Below are 20528 nucleotides of genomic sequence, written 5' to 3'. Positions count from 1 at the left end.
CAAATATTAGATGCAGAACCTTCTGTGCTTGCTTTGACAGCACGGCTATTAAAATGGGAACAGCACAGAGAAGGCTAACATGGCCCCTCTGCAAGGATGACACACAAATTCAGAGCATTCCCTTTAAAAAAAAAAAGATGCAGAACATTTCCATCTCCCCTTAAAGACTTTGTGTTGCTCACTTTCTTTTATTACCAAATCTCTTATCCTTTTGTTTGGTTGGTATTTTTTTTGTGTTTGGCTTCTTTTACTCACCACCATAATTCTGAGTTTTATCCTCGTTGTTCTGTGTATCAATCGTTTGTTTCTTTTTCTTGTCGAGTACTATTCTGTTGTATGGATACATACTGTGATTTGCTTACCCATTCAGCTGTTGATAAACATCGGGCATTTCCACCTTTCGGCCAGTATGACTGAAGTCGCTTTAAGGATTTGAGCCGAAGTCTTCCTGTTGATGTAGGTTTTTCTTTCTCTCGGAATGGTCGTATGGTTGGAGAATGCTTAACTTCTTAAGGAACTGTCCAGTGGTTTTCCAAAACGCATGTGCTGTTTCATGTTTCTGCTGACTGTATCTGAGAGTGCTTTTGCTCCACACCCTCCCAGTCCTTGACATGGTTAATTTTATTAACTTTAGTCATTCGAGTGGCTATTGAGTTGAGGTTTGAGCTTGCCTTTCCCTGAAGACCGATGACATGGGGCATCTTTGCATGTGCTTATTGGCCACTCATCTATCTTCCCTGAGAAATCCTGTCTTCTGAAATCTTTTGCCCATTTTTAAAATCGGGTTTCTGTCTTCTTTGTATTGAATTATGAGAATCTTTGTTGCAAATACAAGTCTCTAGTCATATATATATTGTAACTATTTTTTCTAATTGGTGACTTTGTCTTTTCATTTTCTTGGGGGGGGTACCTTTTGAAGAACAGCTGTTGTTAATTTTGATAAAGTCCGACTTATTAGTTATTTTATGGGTTTGTGATTTTTGTGTTCTAGCTAGGAAATCTCTGCCTCGCCCAGAGTTGCAAAGATTTTCCCTTAGGTGTAACATATCTGTACACTCTGCTGTGTTTGGAAATATTTTGAAACATCTCCATTATCTCTTCCTTCCTTTGTCCCATTATTTCTATTGTCTCATTATTCCTGAATATATATTCATCTCTAGCCAGAAACCCAGATACTTTTGTGATGTAATTTTCCCTTAAGCTTCTGTCCCATTATCTCTCTGCACTAAAGCTTCTCTCTAGCAAAACCACTATATTTGTTGTTCTAATGAAAAGCCTCACTGCCTGAACTTTGTTCTCACCCTTTCCTCTGACTCAGATATATGTTCTATTATTCCTTTAAGGTTTAGAGGAAGAAAATGTCTTAGCATGTAAACTCATTCATTGCCTTATTCATTCCTTTTCAACAAATATATTCTGATGGCTCACTACAGGCCCGAGTTGGGGACGTAGGGCATGCAGGGTGTCTCTGGGCCTTGCCCCTGTGCACTGAGAGCCCAGAGCAGAGCCTGGGAGTCTGGAACATCATCATGAGGACCTGCTGTCATGTCATCAGACCCGACCCATCATGTCGGGGGCTGACATGGCTTGCGCTACACCCTCTGAATTCTGAATCACCCTAGATGTTAACACTTGTGGCTGATAGGGGCCAAAGACTCAGGCTTCTTGCTGGGGAAGCTAGACTAGGGATGTGGCTTGTACCCAAGGCCACCCAAGACTTCTTATTCCTCCTCCACCCCGTTAAACTTACCTACTGGGAAACCAACAAAGCACTGGCAGAAACACATGCCTCTCTTCCTCGGGACAGGGAGGGAGGAGTAATTGCTCAGAGAAGAGAGGAACTCGGGAGAGAAGGTACATGTGCACACAGGCCAGGATACACTCATTCCAAATACGCGTCTCCCCATGTCTGCAGCCCAGGGAGCAGGTGAAGGGACTAGGGAAGCGGCAAACAGAGGGGCAGAGGCTTCCCCTCCCCCCCTGAGACTTCTGTAGAAATTTTATGTCACAAGAGGAAGCTCTCTGGACTCAAGCAGCAAATGGCCAAGTTATTTCAAAGGCAAAGATTGTAAAAATTCTATAGAAAATGTTATGGTCAAACAAAGGTCTATTTGACACAGTCTTGGGTGCATGGTAGGTAGGAGAGGTCTCTGGAAATCAGAGAACCGTGAACTGGCTGCTGTTGGTCAGCCATTAGCAGGAAGATGGGGAGCTGGTGTCAGAGTGGACGTCCCCCGCATCGTGAAGGTCACGGTTCCGTTTAGCTGACATCTCTGCTTGCGGCAGGACTTGTCTGATGCAAGAAGCAGAGCGCTCCTCTCCATTCTGGCACACGTCTCTCACCTCACTGTGAACCGGCTCTTTGAATGGCACCGGCCTCTCTCTTCTGGACATCTCACTCAGCACCGCTCCTGCACTGTGGTGCAGGGTGCTGGACAGATAGGTAAGCTGAGGCCCGGGGAGACTGACCTTGATCTGTGCCCGGCCAGGTGATCGCCATGATCAAAGGCCTCCAGGTCCTCATGGGCAGGATGGAGAGCGTCTTCAACCAGGCCATCAGGAACACCATCTACGCGGCCCTGCAGGACTTCGCCCAGGTGACTCTGCGTGAGCCCCTGAGACAGGCAGTGCGGAAGAAGAAGAACGTTCTTATCAGGTGGGTCTTCAGATGGCCCTTTCCAGGGGTCACATCAAAAATCAGAGGTGCTAGGTCCAGACCACAGGGGAAGTTCTTGGCTCAGGTAGCTTGAGCACCACCTCTGCACACACACAGACCTCTCTAGCAAGTTCCAGCATGTTCTAGGAGGCCTCCTTAGGAGATCAGATATTTGAAATGAATGAAGCCTCAGGCTCTGGGGTTGAAGTCTGTACCCATCACTAGCTGTGTGCACTTAGTCAAGTAACATACTTTCTCTGAACCTCAGTTTTCCTCATTTGTGAAATGTGGAATATAATGGTACTTACTTCATTGGCTGTTGGTATGATAAATTGAGGTAATCATCGTGTTGACCTAAGCACACGGCAGCACGGAGTAAGTATGCAACAAATGTAAGCTATTATTAAAACTTCAAACATACGGAAATGTAATTGGACTAATGAAATTCCCCTGTAATGAGAAGGAAAAATAGCCAATGGGCATCAGAGTCGCCTGTGGTGCTTATTGAAGAGCAGACTTGTGGACCGTGGCTCAAGCCTGGGAAACCAGAATCTCTTGGCAGGGAGGTGGGGGGCAGGAATGTGCGTACTTCCACAGTGCGCAGGAATTCTAAGACAGGGTGTCCTGGGCCATCACAGACTCCAGAAACAGGCTTGCAGGGCCTCCTTCCAATGCTAAAGCCAGGTCTGAGTATCGGTTCTTCCTTCCCAGTGTCCTGCAGGCAATTCGAAAAACCATCTGTGACTGGGAGGGGGGCCGAGAGCCCCCCAATGACCCATGTTTGAGAGGGGAGAAGGATCCCAAGGGGGGATTTGACATCAAGGTGCCCCGGCGTGCTGTGGGGCCCTCCAGCACACAGGTAAGTGGCTCTGAGGCCAGCCATGGTAGTTCAGGGGCAGGGGGTTTCAGGCAGGAGGGCAGGTCCCCAGCAGTGCTAGTCTTACTCTGCCATCTTGTTTTAATACAGGAGGGAGGACTACCAGCTTAAGATTCAGGAGACCTGGATTCTAGTCCTAGAAACCCATGTGACCTCAGGCACGCTGTACAGTCTCTTTGTGCCTCAGTTGTCTAATCTGGTAAATGGGGGTCATACCAGGACTGGCTCTCTCCTAGCCCTGTGGAGTATAGGCTTCAAAGTGTAGGAGGAGTTTCCTGTAGACTCTGTATGCATCTATGCTGTCCCTCTTCATGGAACCCGGGCCCCCTCACCTTGCATTGACATTCTAGCTTGGGAACTCAGGAGCTCAGCCTCTGACGTGCTGTGTGATCTTGGGCAAGTGCCGTGATCTCTCTGTACTCTGATTATCATCTCCATTTGGTGAAAAATTTGAAGGAGATCATGTTCCCGACCAAACATTATTACGATTATCCCCTCAAATGCACAAATATCAGAAGCCTGACCCCTTAGAGAAAGCCTAGTAATCGGAGATATTCAGAGTGGCTAAGCGAAGCTTCTGAGCAAGAGGTCGCCTGTGATTTACCCAGGGTAGTCATTAAATTACACACACACACACACACACACACACACACACAAGTCAAAAAGAATCTGGGCATCTTGGTTGAATCCTTGTCACTTCCTTAAGGATAAAGGTAGGCTTTTTGAGGTATTAGAAAAAAAGCATAAGGGTCCATCAAATGTTCAGGGGTCTTACAGGAGCTCCCCCTTGACTTGACCTTTCAGCCAGTCTCAGCTCTGCAGCCATGAATCTGAACCATCTGAGATAAGCTGTCTGAGCCCACCACCCCCCTTCTATGTGTGTGTGTGTGTGTGTGTGTGTGTGTGTCTGTGTCTGTATCTGTGCCTGTGCCTGGGGAGGAGGAATGGGGCAGGACGGCTTCTCAGCACCGTAACTTCCCTTGGCTTCAGAGCCTGTGGGCCAGTGTGCACTAAACTTGTTGGCCTTGGAAATCCCAAGGAAGCTTCTATAAACACTTCTGTGTAATGTCCAGGATGAGAGGCCTCTCCAGCCTAGACTATCCTGGAGGGGCTAAGCAGGGCTTTTGGGTGTGTTTGTAAATCCCAAGACTTGAGTGAGGGAGACATGGACAAGGCAGAAGGGAAACAGGAAAGGAGGATGAGGCGAAGGGCCGAACAGGCAGAGAGGGAGGGAGAGAAGCAGAGGAGTGGAAGGAGTGTCTATACAGGTGCTTTGAGAGGGGAGTGTGACCAGGAGTTAACCCCCCACCACCGCCGAATCCTGTGAGGTGGCACGGTGCATCGGGGAGACCCCAACAGTCGGAGTTGGAAGAGCCCTTAGAGATAAGTGAGTCCCAGTATCCTCCCTGTTTTACAGATGGGGAAACTGAGGTCCAGAGAGGGGAAGTGACTTGTCTAAGTCACAAGGCGAGTCACAGGTGGAGGTGGGACAAGAACCCAGGTCTCCTGACTCCCACCCCGGGGCTCTTTGAGGGCCTTCCGAGCACCGTAGACAGGGGCACCTAGCCCAGCTGGGATGTTGGCTGGCGCCCTGTTCAGTAGAAGTAGGTGGGGAGAGGATGGATTTTCAAATAGAATTCTATACAAATCCATCAATCCCACATGGATTGTACTTGAGGAATCCTTTTCTGGATAACTCCCAAGGCCATCATAAGAACGGTGCTTCTCAGTGCTGAGGGATGATCAGGCTGGCGAGGGTGGACCGGCCACCGTGCTAGCTCGCGGACCGTCACGGGAAGTGCTGCGGTAGGGGCACTGTGCCCCTTCCCTCTGTGGCTGCGCCCCCCCCAGCCCGGGGCCAAGCGCATGGTGGGGACAGTCCTGGAGGAGATCTGGAGGCAGCCAGGGCGGATGTGGTGGCAGAGGGAGGTTGGAGCTTCTGAGAGGTGGTCGGCAAGTGGCCCCTGGCACTCGCGGCGGCTTTCCCACCGTATACAATACCTCTTGCTTTTCTCTCTCTCTCTCTCTCTCTTCTCTCTCTCCCTCTTCCCTGTCTCTCCTGCCCTCCCATCCCCTCCTCCTTTCTCCTATCTATGTCTTAGGCCTGCCAGTGGTCCCCGCGGGCTTTGTTTCACCCCACTGGTGGCACACAGGGCCGAAGAGGCTGCCGATCCCTGGTATAACACCGCCTGGCTGGGTTGGTTGGGGTACACTTCTCCAGGAGGCAGCAGGAATGGACTAGCCTGGCTCCTCAAGGCCCCTTCCAGCCCTAAGATTCAAAGGCATATGATGTGGAAAGATCTAGATTAGCACTTGCACCCTTTGCACTTAAGGCCCTCTGTAAGTGGGAGTTGGTTGTCTAGTAGACCTCCTGTGTAAGTACCTGTCTTCACCCGCTTTCCACCAGGATTTTGGTTGGCTGTGCGACGCAGCTGGCGCCACCAGAGGGCGCCTTCCTCGGCAATGGATTCAGAGTGCTAAGGATCAGGAGCTTGAGGTGGTGGGGTGGGGGGGCTTGCTCTGATCAAATGGCATTTCGCAGTTCCTCAAAATATTAGAGCTGGAAGGGACTGGTTTGAGAAAGCATCTGGTGCAACCCCTCATGTAAGCAGATAAGAAAACTGAGGCCCAAATTGGGACTTTGTTGCCCAAGATCACACAGCAAGACAGTAGCAGTGCCTGGCCCTAGACCCAAGTCCAGGGCTCTACCCATGGTGCCACCCAACCAACCAGTAAAGCAGAGACTGACTCCAGAGTGATGTGAACTGGGGTTCTCCTCTGATGCCCACGCCCTTGGCCAAGCAGAATGGGCAAAAACCTGGGCCTTGAATGACGTAGTATCAGGCCCTGGGCAGACTTTCCTTCCTGGGCTGGCCAGTCTCCCTCCTGAGGGTTTACATGTTCCAGATTCACTTCTCCAACCCTAAACTGGTGCTTCCTTAAGACAGTGCTTTTTAAGAGCAGACATCTGCAGAAAAAAAAGAAAAACATAAATACAGCTCAGAGACCTTTACCCCAGGGTAGAGAGCCAGCCCCTGACCTTCTGGTCTTACTTTCTTTTTCAAGCTGTACATGGTGCGGACCATGCTCGAATCGCTCATCGCAGACAAAAGTGGCTCCAAGAAGACGCTGAGAAGCAGCCTTGATGGGCCCATTGTCCTCGCCATAGAGGACTTCCACAAGCAGTCCTTCTTTTTCACGCACCTGCTCAATATCAGTGGTGAGTCACCGTGTCCAGGCATGGGGAGAGGATGAGGGTCCCAGGTCCCAGACCCACTAAGGCTTTGGACTAAAAGTTGTAAAAGAAGACAAACAAACAACAACAACAAACCTAAAAAACGCGGTCATTGATCAAAAGAGGCACATTTTGCTACCGAGATAAAAAAAAAAAAAAAAAAGGCACCCTTTCTGGTGGGCTTGGAAAGGCCAGACTCAGTCCAGCTATTCTCACTCTGTTAAATTTGTCTGGTCTTAGTCCCCTCTACTGAGGACTTTATTAAATCAGCAGCACACCCACAATGACCAGGCATTCGGTCAGTCTTTTGTTTCTAAGCAGTAGCTTTGAGCTGATTAGTCTTGCTGCTTGTAGCGAAGGAGGCTTCTAGGCTACACGCAGCCCTGTGTCCCCGTTTCCTGTGTCCCTGTTAGCAGGACGACTGTGCAGGTGGGACAGGGCAAGGGGGGCGGTAGAGAGCGGCATCCAGGGACGTGGAAGGGATAATGCGTCTGTCGTTACTGAGAACTTCTCCATCAGAATGCAGACCAGGGCCCTCCAAGGCTCCTAAGTGGATAGAAGCCAGAATTACCATGTACAAGGAGGCCTCACTGTGGGTTTTTAGGATGACCTTGTAGGGGGATCATGGAGTTTGCGGGCGCCTCTACATTTCTAAAACATCACTGCTCTCCTCCTGCCTGGGGCTGCTACCATGAGCTTAATAAATGCTGTTTTCTAAATAGATATTAGACTGACCTCCAGGTACAAGCGAGTGGGACCTACTGATCAAGTCGTACTTAATGAGCACCTGCTGTGTAGTAGTGTAGGGGTAAGAACAAAAAAGCAGTAAGAACAAGTTAATAACAATAAGAGCAAAGACTTTTTGGTGCTTCTGTGTATAAGCCACGACTCTCTCCTTTATGCTTTCAGAAGCCCTGCAGCAGTGTTGTGACCTCTCTCAGCTCTGGTTCCGAGAATTCTTCCTGGAGTTAACCATGGGCCGGCGAATCCAGTTCCCAATTGAGATGTCCATGCCCTGGATTCTAACAGACCATATCCTGGAAACCAAAGAACCTTCCATGATGGAGTAAGAGGCAGGCTTGGGTCCGCAAGGAGGTTCCCAGGGTGCAGATGGAGAGTAGTTTGCCTCAGAGCTCTGTTCTTTCCAGAACTTTCCAGATTAGGCAGTGTGCCCTTCTAAGGAGAACGCTCATCCCAAGGATCAGGTCACACCAGATTTGACTCAGCCTTGTAGATAGGCTCAGGATTGTACTGGCCCAGCTGCCCTTCCTGGGTTCTGTCCATCTCAAAGCAGCTGTGCTTGGAGGATAGCCATCTCTGGGGACCAGGAAGCTAATGTCCTTAACTGCCACCTCATTTCTTTTGGTCCCAGACTCATTTTTTCAGGCCTTGGATTTATTAGCATCATGAATGTTCAACTTCTACAGGCAGACTCTAAAGTAAGGCATTCCTGAGGCAGCCTGGAAACATCCGAGTGCTGGGAGGCTCTCTCTTCCCAACCCCAAGCCTGTTCCCGTGTTCACCCAACCCTCTGTGTTTCCCAAGCTGCATCAGTTGACTTGCCTTCGGAGGGATTAGTAAGCTGCCGGCCTCTGCTTTTCTCTCTTCAGGTACGTCCTCTACCCCCTGGACCTGTACAATGACAGCGCCTACTATGCTCTGACCAAGTTTAAAAAGCAGTTCCTGTACGATGAGATTGAAGCCGAGGCAAGTGATACGCTTCTTGTGTTCCTGTAATCTTATTCCGAGAGTTTGGACTTTTTAAATCTGTTGCTATCAGCACAAAGTGGGCTGTCTTGGTCCACTCAAAGGCTGCTGTACCAAATTACCCCAGACCGAGGGTTTATAAACAGCAGAAATGTGTTTCTGACTGTTGTAGAGGGAGGAAGTCTAGATCAGGGAGCCAGCACTGTTGGGTGAGGGCACCTTTCTGGGTCACAGACTTCTCATAGTCCTTGCGTAGTGGAAGGGGTGCGGGAGCTCTGGGCAGGCTCACTCTCATTCTTTTTTTTTTTTTTTTTTTTAAGATTTTTATTTATTTATTTGACAGACAGAGATCACAAGTAGGGAGAGAGGCAGGCAGAGAGAGAGGAAGGGAAGCAGGTTCCCTGCTGAGCAGAGAACCTGATGTGGGGCTCGATCCCAGGGCTCTGGGATCATGACCTGAGCTGAAGGCAGAGGCTTTAACCCACTGAGCCATCCAGGTGCCCTCACTCTCATTCTTTTTTCTTTTTTTTTTTTTTTAATTTTTTTTCCATTCTTTTTTTAAAGATTTTATTTGTTTATTTATTTTAGAGAGAGAGAAAGAGCTCATGCACACAACTGGAGGGAGGGGCCGAGGAAGAACATCTGGAGCAGACTCCAGGCTGAGCGTAGAACACAGGGTGGGGCTTGTTCTCACCACACCCAATCTCTTGGACACTTAACCGACAGAGCCCCGCAGGTGTCCCCGTCTCTCTCTTATAAAGCACTAATCCCATTCAGGAAGGCTCTACCCTCATAACCTAATCACCTCCCAAAGACTTCATCATCTAATACCCTCACTTTGGGGATTAGAATCTCAACATTGGAATTTTGGGGGAACACACACATTCAGACTGCAGCAGTGCGGGAGCAGTGACTGGTTCTGGAGAGTGATCTCTTTTTATGACTTTTTTTTTAAGATTGCAATACGGTTGACACCAAATGCTACATTAGTCTCAGGTGTACAACGCAGTGATTCTACAACTCTGTGTATCCTGCTGTGCTCACCACAGATGAGCTCCCGCCTGTCCCCATGCAGAGCTATTATAATATCATTCACTACATGGAGGGTGGTCTTTGCAAATAATGATCATCAAAAAGGACCCAGACCAAGAGGATGGTCTTTCTTTTTTCAAATGTATTAAGGGACGACAGATGATGGAACTGCATGAGTAAAATTAATTTTCTAATAGGTTTTTTATGGTTGAATTATTTGGCTAATAATAATAACAACAACAATATCATGTATCAATTTTTATACATTTACAACTTGCCAGGTGCGGGGTTACCCATGGTAGAGAGAGACTTTTTCAATAACCTTTACAGCAATTTAAAGAGGTGTATGCTATTATCTGTTTTACAGGTAATAAGTCTTAGACTTGAAGTGGTCAGTTTTGTTATGCCAAGGTCACACAGCTTAGGGTGTCACTGGCTAGTACTACTAGGACTGAAGAAACCATCCTTCCAACTATAAGCTGTTTATTAGAGAGTCACTCAGTAGCTTTATTTCTCTGATGGTCAGGATAAGCTAGGTTATGCTGCAGTAACAAATAATCACAAGTTCTTAGTACCTTGAAATCAAAGGCTTATTTCTCCATTACAGGTTGGTTGGGAACTCTGGTCCATATAGTCTTCAAGTCCGGACACATGGAACATTCACTGATTGCCATGGCGGGGGGAGGTGTTCCTGGTACTTAAAGCTTCCACCTAGAAATGACACATGTCATTGGTCAAAGAAAGTCTCATGACCACACCTCCTTTTCAGAGAGGAGCAAGGAAGTACAACTCTGCCACGAGCAAGGACCAGAAGCATGAGGCCAACAGTAGTGATGGCTACCAAACTTTCTCAGTTTTGCCTTCTGGGAACTGGGTTGGTAGTCTCTGTTCGGCTTAACTGCATGGGACTATATAAACACAGACTGAGGCCCATTAGGTGAAAATGTCATAGAAATCTATGACATTCTTTCTTTCTTTTTTTTTTTAAATAAAAAATATTTATTTATTCGAGAGAGATCACAAGTACGCAGAGAGACAGGCAGAGAGAGAGGAAGGGAAGCAGGCTCCCTGCTGAGCAGAGAGCCTGATGCGGGGCTCCATCCCAGGACCCTGAGATCATGACCTGAGCTGAAGGCAGAGGCTTAACCCACTGAGCCACCCAGGCGCCCCACATTCTTATTTATAAAGGAAAGACATGAACGTTTCGCCACCAACTTAGTCTGACAGCTTATGTATCTCAAAGGAGATCTAGTAGAGATGCTGCTTGCTTTCTCTAGCCTCCGATTTCTATGGGAGTTAAAGATCTTCATGGGCCCCGATACAGATCTCTTCTCCCAAGCACAGAGTTGGGAAGAGAGATTCCAGGAGACCAGGGAATGGGTTGCATCTCAGCTCTGACAACTTCATGTTCTGACGTGATCTTATATACTTGTGTTCTCCAGCAGGTGAAAAACAAAACAGATCTAGAGTGTCATGTGGCCAAGTAAGATTTTTTTAAAATAAATGGAAAGAAAGCACACAACCAGGCAGGCCCTGGGTAATATTTCGAGGGCGTGTGGCCAAAGTACACATTGAGACCCCCAACTTGTGGCCTGCCCCCTTTCTCTTTCTATCCTCCAACTCTATCCTGCATGACAAAGGGCCTCGTGTGCCTGGGTGTGGAGAGCCAAGCTGTGGCTGCCACCGCTGCCCACAAACCGTAGCCCCTGAGCTAACTCCCGACACCTGCCGTGGGGTCCACCCTCAGGGGTGATCCCAGGTAGAATAGCAGACAGGCCTGGAAGGGGATTGGGCTTCTGGGGCAAGGACACTCAAGGCTTAGGGTATGAGTGGGCACCCCCACCTTGACTCTGTAGGTTCTTCAGTTGGAGGATGGCCCAGTGGGGACCCTTGAAGCACAAAGTCCAGAGCAGAGGCCTTGGTTCCCTGCAGATGAGGGCAGAGCTGCACATAGCTCTGGGTTGCATGCTCAGAATAACATCTGGGGTATAAAATCAGAGATGCGGGAGCCCCTCAGATAAAGAATTAACCTTCTGGAGCTGAGAATTTGGAAGATCAGTCACCTAAATGGGCTCCACTGGGCAGTCCCATGGCGCCCTGCCACCACGCAGCCCCGGCTCATCGAAGTCCCACCCTTGGCTCCTTCTTGCCCTCCGTGGATGGTTTGGTTTTGATCCTGTGTCCAACAGGAACGTCTCACCCAAGCCTCACGGTCTGCCACCAATGTGACAAGTCGAAATGGCACAAGCATCCCATATACATTAAGAACCAAAGGTTTTTAATGAAACTTTAAGTTTGGAAAAAAGAGACTTTTCAGTTTCCAAGGACCACCCAATTCTTCCTTGGTCAAGCAAGGGCAAATAGAGTGAAAGGAAAGTGAGGAAGTCCAGCAGGAGAGAGGACGGGTAGAACAATGTGAGCGTCTACAGGGTATGAAGCGCTAGCTTGCCTTCCCCGAGGAGGGCTGTTCCCCAACAGCTCTTTGAACTTTGCCTTCTCTTTGCCTAAGGGCCTTGAAAGTGAGGGACCAAACCTCTTAACTTCCTTAACTCTGGAATCTTTATTTTTTTGCTATTCAAAGTGTCTTGCCCCACAGCACACAATACCACCCAGCAATCCCCTTGCCTCTCACGTATAATGTAAGCTAGACACGCACAGCTGACGTTCCTGCTTCCCTGTCCCCAGGTGAACCTGTGCTTTGATCAGTTTGTTTACAAGCTGGCAGACCAGATCTTCGCCTACTACAAAGCCATGGCTGGCAGGTATGAGGGTCCCGGGGCTGTGAGCAGCAAGCGTTCTCAGTCAGCCACCTGTGAGACATGGTTTCCTGTCATAAATCCTCTCTTCTTCTTTAGCCATTGAGCGATCTTGTGGGCCTGGACTGGGTGCTAAAATATAGGAGAGAGGAAAATAGGCAGGTTTGGTGCTGCCCCTCATGGAGCTTACAGTTTAGGAGGGATATCAGACATTAATACAAACCAATGAGAGCACAACGAAAGTGAGGTTGCATGCTTCCCACGAAGGAAACATTCATGGTAATCTGCGAATCTATGACAGTTAAACCAGAACTAGTCTTTGGGGAATGGAACTGGAATGGCTGTCCTGAGAAAGTAACATTTGAGTTCTTATCTGAAGTTATAGACATTAAATAAAACTAAGGATGGGACAGGAAGTTGCAGGCAGAGGAACTGCTTGTGCAAAGTCCCTGTGGCAGAAATATTATACTGACAGCATGCCCACTCCATAGGGCAGTTGAGACCATTACTGTGAGTTAGTTCCTGTAAATGTCTTGTCCACAGGCCACAAGAGGAGGCAAGCCACACAAAAAAGCTGTAGAGATAGGCCAGGCTCACGTGATGAGGCTTGTAGGCATTTCTCTAGGAGAAATCGAATCCAAGGATGATTTCAAAAGAATGACAAGGACCAAGTTCAATTTTTATTTTTAAAAATTTGCCCTTGTGAAAAACAAAATGTGGAGAATGGATTGGTGGTGAGCAAGAATGGGTATATAAAGGCCAGATAGGAGACTGGTGAAGAAGTCGGGGTAAGATACTTTTCATGGGTTGGGAGGCTCATTGGTAGTGCCAGTATGTGTGGATTGAGTGAATTCCTGGGTTTCAAGAACTCATAACAGTACCAGTCAAGAAAAACCTCAAAATAGGTACCTCCCTTCTTACTGGAAACCCAATGTACAAACCAGTTGTGTCAAGAATAGTTACTCCACTGTCATAAATTATTTTTCTTTCCACATGGGGCATTTGCTTCCTTTGGCTTTGACAGCTAGAGTTGGTCTGACATACTTCAGATAGGAGTTGATGTCAGAACACACCAGTTTCTGTTAACAGAGATGCACATTGAGTGAAGTGAACAGCTCTTGATGATGGAAAGTACACAAAGCATGTACTTCCAGGGAAGACACAGGCTACACAGCCTTCCATGAAGTAGTCACTTAGCATCTGGGTTGTATAGGATGCAGTTACAACAGGGAGCTGGGCTTCCAGTGTCTCTAAGATGGTTCTCCTTTCAAATATGCTGTATACACAAACTCAGACTTGTCAAACCCTGGGTCTTTGCATACTGAGTTTACAGAATATTCTAATCTGAAAAAATGCCCCTGAGTCTGTACTACACCCTATAAGATCAATGGTTTCCAAAATTATGGGGGGCTGGGCAAGATTGAGAGTGGTGAGGAGAGTCCCAGAAAGCACGTCAGGGAAAGAATGATCCAGGTCAGTGCTGTCCCTTAGAAATGCAGTAAAACCACAAATGTGAGCCGCAAGTGTCATTTTACAATTTTTTAGTAGTCATATTTTAAAAAGGAAAGAATAATAGGCGAAATTAATTTGAGTAATATATGTTATATAATCCAGTATATCTAAAATATGGGTTCAACATGAAATCAATATACAAATTATTAAAGAGCTAGTTTTCTTGTTTTTTTCTAAGTCTTCAAAATCTAGTGTGTGCTTTATACTGCTAGCACATCTCCACCCGGACCCACCACATTGCAGGTGCCCGGGAAGCTCCGCAGCTGGTGGCCACTATCTGTGCCTGATGGCTCAGATGACGTCACTTTCCTACTAAAGCCCTTCAATGGCTGCCAGTGACATCTAGGAAAATCTAACTTCTTTACTGTGGTTGACGTCCCATGTGATCCGGCCCCCAGGTTAACTTTTTTTTTTAAGTTTTTATTTATTTATTTAAAAGAGGGAGGGCGTGAGAAAGCACAAGCCAGGGAAGGGGCAGAAGGAGAGGAGGAGCAGACTCCCCAGTGAGCAGGGAGCCCAAAAAAGGGTTTGATCCCAGGACCGCAGGATCACGAAGGCAGACAGTTAACGATCAGAATGATCAGAGCCACCTAGACACCCCCCCCAGGTGAATTTTATCAATTCATTTTTGCATCATGGTCTCCAGCATGCCTGGTCCTTTATGCATGCTGACCAGCTTTTCTTTTCTTTTCTCTGCCAGAAACACTCTTCCCCTCCAGATCTTAATATTTTTAGCATTTGAGAGTTCATCCAGCCAGACTGCTTTAGAGAGGCTTTCCCTGACCTCCAAACACTGAATGATCCTATTTTATTAGTTTTAGAGCACTATTACTCTGTACCTCGGTATAAAAAGTGATAATAGTACATCTACAGAAGATTGTCATGAGATTAAAAATGACTGTGTACACGCAGGTGTGTGCCTGATAAGTCGTAAATGCCGTGCAGTTATTTCCTCTTCCCTGAAACTATTTTATTCCTTTATTTATCCAGTTACCAGTTTCTCTTCACTAGACATAAGCTCCATGAGGACGGGAACTTTGTGTCCCTGGTACCAGAGTATTCCCTGGGATATAACAAGCATGCACTCGATTGCTTTTTTGGTAAATGAATAAAAGAGGGAAGTGGTTCCACTTCTGTGTTGCTTGTCTTCAACTTAGAAATAATGCTTCATGTTGAGCTTTGTGGCTAAAAAGAGATCTGCATTTTGCTCTAAAGCAAAAAACAGTTGTAATTGAAATACATAAGCTAGCGCTTCCTAGAGTAGACCCTCTGGTCGGAAATAGATGTGGCTGGGTGTCTGAAAACCATCCATGGTCATGTTTACTTACGTAACTTTTCTCCCTTGCAGCGTCCTGTTGGATAAACGTTTTAGGGCTGAATGTAAGAATTATGGAGTCATCATTCCATACCCACCATCCAACCGCTACGAAACACTGCTGAAACAGAGACATGTACAGGTACGGTTAAGGAAGCCAGAGGGCAAATGGGACAGGCTAGAGAGTAGCCATGAAGTGAGCGGGGAGATTGGAGATCAGGACCGCATACTCTCCACCCCACATGCCACCCGTGTGGACTTCTGAGCATAGGTATGGCACAGCCTCAGTCTTACAAGCGATAAAGAGGCTTTGACATCCTGTGGTTCAAGTTCTGGCTTCTGAGTCCACCTGCAGCTCACCTCTGGGGAGTCGTGGCCACTAAAGCCTTTGTCTTGTCCTAAGCCATGGCTCACTTCCTTCCATGGGGGCTGCCACTCAGAAACGGGTAGCAGGGCCCGCACACTGGTCCAAGCGAAGGCAGGCTGCTCTGGGCTTTGAAATGAAGCGTGTCCGCCAGCCCACGCTAGAAATCACTTTGTTTTTGTGGAGTTGCTTTCTGTTCACATTTGACCCCAGACGTAGAGGCAATAAATGCTGCCAGGAGCTCAGACACATATTCCTGCTTTAAAATGTTCACGTGAGGCAGGGAGGCAAAATACAAGATATTCCTGCGGTCAGCCACGAGGAGCTGGTACGGCCTTGATGCCAGGACTGCCGCGCTCAGGATGTGGGGCACGGGGTTTGTGGGGCAGACCCAGGTGAAGGGCCACAGCTGAGAAGTGCCCTAGGTGCAGAGGAAGGGGTTACCCAGGAAACCCTGGGCGTTTTCATTGCCGTGAGAAATCAAAGGGAAGTGGAGACCTAGCAAAGCACAGTGCCCACAGCGGGTACCGAGTAGATGTTTACTGGTATTTGCACAGCATCTGGGATGAAGCCTACATGGGTGTGCCCTGGTGGGAATTAGCAGAAGTTCCGTTCTCCATCCAGCCCTGCATTCTCATGCTTGTGTACTCATCCCCAGAAAGGCCGGCAGTAGGCCCTTGCTGTGGGAGCTGGTACTCTCCGGTGATGGAGGTGGGGCACAGGACCGTTGTGGGAAGGACCTCACGGCTAAATTTAGGATGCCAACGTTGCAGGGGGTGCCAGAGCTTGTCCTGAGCCTTTCCAACAGTCTGGAGGCACCCTGTTCTTCCTCAGCTTCTTATATTTCAAACTTACAGGGGTTGAAGGAAAAACACAATGAATATATATACACTCTACAGGCAGATTTGTGATCATTAATATTTTACCCAATTGGTTTACTTTCTCTTATATACATATTTTTTTCTTTCTCGTGAATACAGTACAAAAATAAAATAGTTAAGAATAATCCTCGGACACTTAGCCAAGAGCCATATATGAATATGCATGTGTATGTGTGTGTATCTAAAATATAGGTAAATAGTATATAAATATATTAGTATATAATATATATTATAAACATAACATATAATGAAATAGCATATAAATAGTAAATAAATACACAAGTAGTAAATAAATATAGCATATAAAGATATAGTATATATAAATAATTTAAAAGAATATATATATGTAACATTAAATTGTATTTATGTTTTAAATATATGAACTCTTTTTCTTAACCATTTGAGAGTAAGTTGCAGATGTCATGACACTACCCATGAATACCTCAGGATTTATGTCCTAAGAATGAGGGCATTATCTCATAATCAAGATAGAATGATCATACTCAGGATATTTAACAATACTGTTTTATGCGTAGAGTCCCCATTTGGCCCAGTAATGTTCTTTATGCTTTTAATCCAATTTCTTATGTTGCATTGCATTTAGTTGTCATGTGCCGATGAGAACCTTAAATAACTTCTCTCCCCATCACTTCCATGCAGCTTTTGGGTAGATCAATCGACTTGAACAGACTCATTACCCAGCGTATCTCTGCTGCCATGTATAAATCCTTGGACCAGGCCATCAGCCGCTTCGAGAGTGAGGACCTGACTTCCATTGTGGTACGAGACTGGGGGCCCGTGGGAGTTCTGCCCTGGGATTCCTTAGACTTGAAGCCTAGTTGGAGGCGTTGCTAGCCTAGTACGGAGCTATAGTTGAAGAGAAGCAGTTAGTCTCTTTCCCAACTGAATAGAACAGGGTTGGGGAGAAGGGGACTTAAAAAGAATGAGAGTGATCTTAGTCTCCTGATTGCCTTGAGATCTCTGACATGCCTAGCCCTGGGGCATAGTTGCTTGTCCTTTGGGTTTCAAAGTCCTTTGGGTTTCAGAGCTGAGCCAGTGCATGGGAGGTCCTGAGAAGCTAGAGAAGTTTGCACACAGTGTGGGCATCGTGGGTGTGCAGTATAGGGTCAGAAGGGCTCTGTGCTGGGTTTACTGCTCTGCCATTGCCATCTTGAAATCCTTGGTTTTTAAATAAGGGTTCCCACGTTTCCACTTTGCTCTGGGATTTGAAAACCCTGTCATTGATCCTGATGCACGAGCAAGGAGCAGGCTCCCTTCATTGAGATGCTCTCTGCTCATTCTTCCTCTCCAAGGATTAGAATAAACTTGATCAACCAGTCTGCATCAACAGAAGATTTTAATGTCTCAAAAGCAGATGAGTGGGAGGAATGAGAGAAGCAGAAAATCACCATGAGAATGCCACAGTGACAATTGTGGGCAAAATCCAGCAATGGATGCTAAAATTAGTAGGTGGGACTTTAAAAAGCACATTTTATAGTTCTTCTTGTTACGAGGTCCTTAGAGTAGTCATATGCATAGAGACAGAAAGTGCGATGATGATTACGGGGACAAGGGTATTAGTGTAAGGCGTTTTGGTTGAGGGAAATTAAGTTCTGGAGCACAGTGGTGGTATGGTGGCACAGTCATGTGAGTGAACTGAATGCCACAGAGCTATACACTCAAAAATGGTGTCAGTGGTAAGTTTTCTATTACTTACATTGTAGATATAAAAATATAAATATTTTTTAAAATATAAATGGAATTTTTTATAAAAATAAAAAATATAAATGTAAATGTAAAACTGACCACAATTTTAAAAATTACTCAGAAATTTAAAAAACAAACAAAAAAAGAAGAAGCCGGATTCTTGCATAGTCTCAAACTATCTCCTTCAAGATATTTATGAACTCCAAGAGGAAGATTAGTAATTTTACCCTGGGAACTCCATCTTAACCAGGCATCAGAAGTCAACAACACTGACAATAAGCTATATTCATGTAACCCCTGCTGTGTATTCTTCTGTGGTATTCTTGCTGAAAGGCATCTTCTCAATCTAATCATGAGAAAATATCAGGTAAACCCCAATTAAATGGCATTTAAAAAATGAGCAGCACTCCTCAAAAGCATCCAGATGATAAAAAGACGAAGACTGAAAAATGTCAGTGATTGAAAAAAGTCTAAGAAGACATGACAACCAGAAGCAGTGTGGGATTCCAAGTTGAATCATAGAACAGAGAAAGGGACCCTCGTGGAGAATCTGGAAAATCTGAGTAAGTTGTGTCATTTAGTTAATAGAAGGGGACCAATGTCAATTTCCGACTTTAAATAATTATGCCAAGGTTATGTAAGCTGTTAACATTAGGGAAATTGGGTCAAGGATATGCAGGAACTCTGCTTTTTCATTCACAGAAAAGTGAGTCTAAAATTATTTCAAAATTTAAAAAATTTTGTTTTTTAAATGGACAAAATCGTTTTTAAAAAAAAAAAAAAAAAGTGACTACAGACTAGGGCTCTAGAGTCAAAAAGACCTGGGGCTCCAGTCCTGGACCTGCCACTTACTAGCCGGCAATTTTGGCCAATTACTTAATTTCTACAGGCTCATTTCCCCATCTACACGATGGAGGAATATTAGAATTCATCATACAGTGTTTTTATAAGGATGACTCTTTCCCTTGCACTTAATAAATAACAGCTTCTGGAAAAAAAAAAGTGAGAAAAAGAAAGGGAAAAAAAAGATAGGAGCATAGAAATTTGGGGCTACAATGAGACATTCTCAGGGTGAATTTTCAGCAGCGTTTCCTACAAGGACTTGCCCCCATCTACCCACCTAAGTCCTGGGTCAGTTACTTTAGGAGACTAACATATAGCGCATGATCTTCTGGGAGATCTATTTTAAGAAGTAGATTTTTCTTGAAAGGAACGAGGGAACAGGTTTTTGTTTGTTGATGCCAGAATGTTAGCAGTGATCATCTCCAAGGGATGGGATTTTTTGTTTTCATCTTTGTTGTTTATCAGTATCTTCAAGCTGTCCAGTAATGAATGGGCATATCTCATGGAAAAACTGGTTTGGGGTGTGTGTGGGTGTCCACAGCCTCTTCCCATCCCTTGAAAGGCACTGAATGTTCTTTTAGATGAGAGCAAAATCAAAACAAGCAGTGAAAGCTGTTGTTTATCAGGTGAGAACATCAGCCCTCAGGGAGGAGCCACTCCCTGCAAAGACGAGGAGGAGGAGACCCCAGGGATGCTTTCTCCTGTGGGGTCTGGAGGCCCCTACTGGCCTTGGCTGAGAAGCTTCTGCCTCTTCTGAGAAACGCCTGCAGAATCTGCTCCCTCAGCCCTTCCCTCCACCTTGGAAACTCCATCCTGAGTTGGGAAGGCAGCTTGACGAGGCCAAGCTGGGAGGGTGACAGAGATTTCTTCAGTCAGCCGTCCTCATCCTACGCAGTCAAGCAAATAGATTCCCAGAGAGATCCGACGCTGAATCTGAGGGCTGGCAGCTTGCAGGCTGTGTTTTGTTTCTGCTGCAGAGCACATGTGAAATTTTGAGCCAACATTTAACATTTGGAAGAATCTGAATAAAAGTGCAGAAGCTTTGGCAACCTCACACCAGCCTTTCCAGATGGCAGCGATCATCTAGAAATGACTAGACAATCTCATCAGCCAGGCTCTGCTCTCTTCAGCTTGCGGCCAGCCCCGCTGGCACACCTCATTCCTCTGTAGGACCTTCCATGCCCCGCGGCACCTGACTTCGAGACCCCTGTTCTTCTCGCCCGCCGAGGGCCGCAGAGCTGGTCAGCAGTCCGCTGTGGCTGACACAGCTTTTCTGGTTCCCATCCAAGAGCTCTCTCCAGCCTTCACAGAAGTCGCCCCACCAGCTGTTTATGTCCCCAGTTCTGCTTCTCTGTGTTCCCCCCAGTAAACCAGCTCTACTGCAGAAAACTGAGACCCTCCCAGAAGGCGGCTGAACCTCTCAGGAGGCCTTTCCTACCTGCGCCAAGCTTGATGCCCTGAGCTCCACATCCCAGAGGCAAGTGCCCTCTGGTAATTTAAAGGCCGGAAGAACACCAGTGAGAGCAACACTAGGCTTGGATTACCTATCAGAAACCTCGATAGGATCACCCATCAGAAACTGTTGCGTGGAGGGAGAGGTGGACCCGCGTTTCCAGCAGCCCCACATCAGCAGCGTTGAGAAT

The 20528-nt window shown here is 46.6% G+C and overlaps 1 protein-coding gene and 1 non-coding gene across 3 annotated transcripts in view; both read left to right on the top strand.

Moving 5' to 3' along the window:
- The window catches only part of CYFIP2 (cytoplasmic FMR1 interacting protein 2), a 125825-nt gene that overhangs the window by 47367 nt on the left and 57930 nt on the right, over positions 1–20528 (top strand). The window contains exons 13-21 of one of the 2 annotated variants that reach the window (XM_044230570.1): positions 2490–2656; positions 3368–3515; positions 5636–5710; positions 6600–6753; positions 7678–7834; positions 8379–8475; positions 12193–12269; positions 15124–15232; positions 16996–17115. In XM_044230570.1, coding sequence (XP_044086505.1) covers positions 2490–2656; positions 3368–3515; positions 5636–5710; positions 6600–6753; positions 7678–7834; positions 8379–8475; positions 12193–12269; positions 15124–15232; positions 16996–17115 — 1104 coding nt within the window. The remainder of the gene's footprint in view (positions 1–2489; positions 2657–3367; positions 3516–5635; positions 5711–6599; positions 6754–7677; positions 7835–8378; positions 8476–12192; positions 12270–15123; positions 15233–16995; positions 17116–20528) is intronic. The other variant, XM_044230560.1, reaches the window with a different exon arrangement.
- LOC122898248 lies at positions 25–127 on the top strand. Its single transcript, XR_006382933.1, has one exon. It is a non-coding gene; the product is annotated as a U6 spliceosomal RNA (small nuclear RNA).

The sequence above is a fragment of the Neovison vison genome, chromosome 1 (genome assembly GCF_020171115.1).
Source record: "Neovison vison isolate M4711 chromosome 1, ASM_NN_V1, whole genome shotgun sequence".
Lineage (NCBI taxonomy): Eukaryota > Metazoa > Chordata > Mammalia > Carnivora > Mustelidae > Neogale > Neogale vison.
This window is presented reverse-complemented; position numbering and strand designations above follow the sequence as displayed.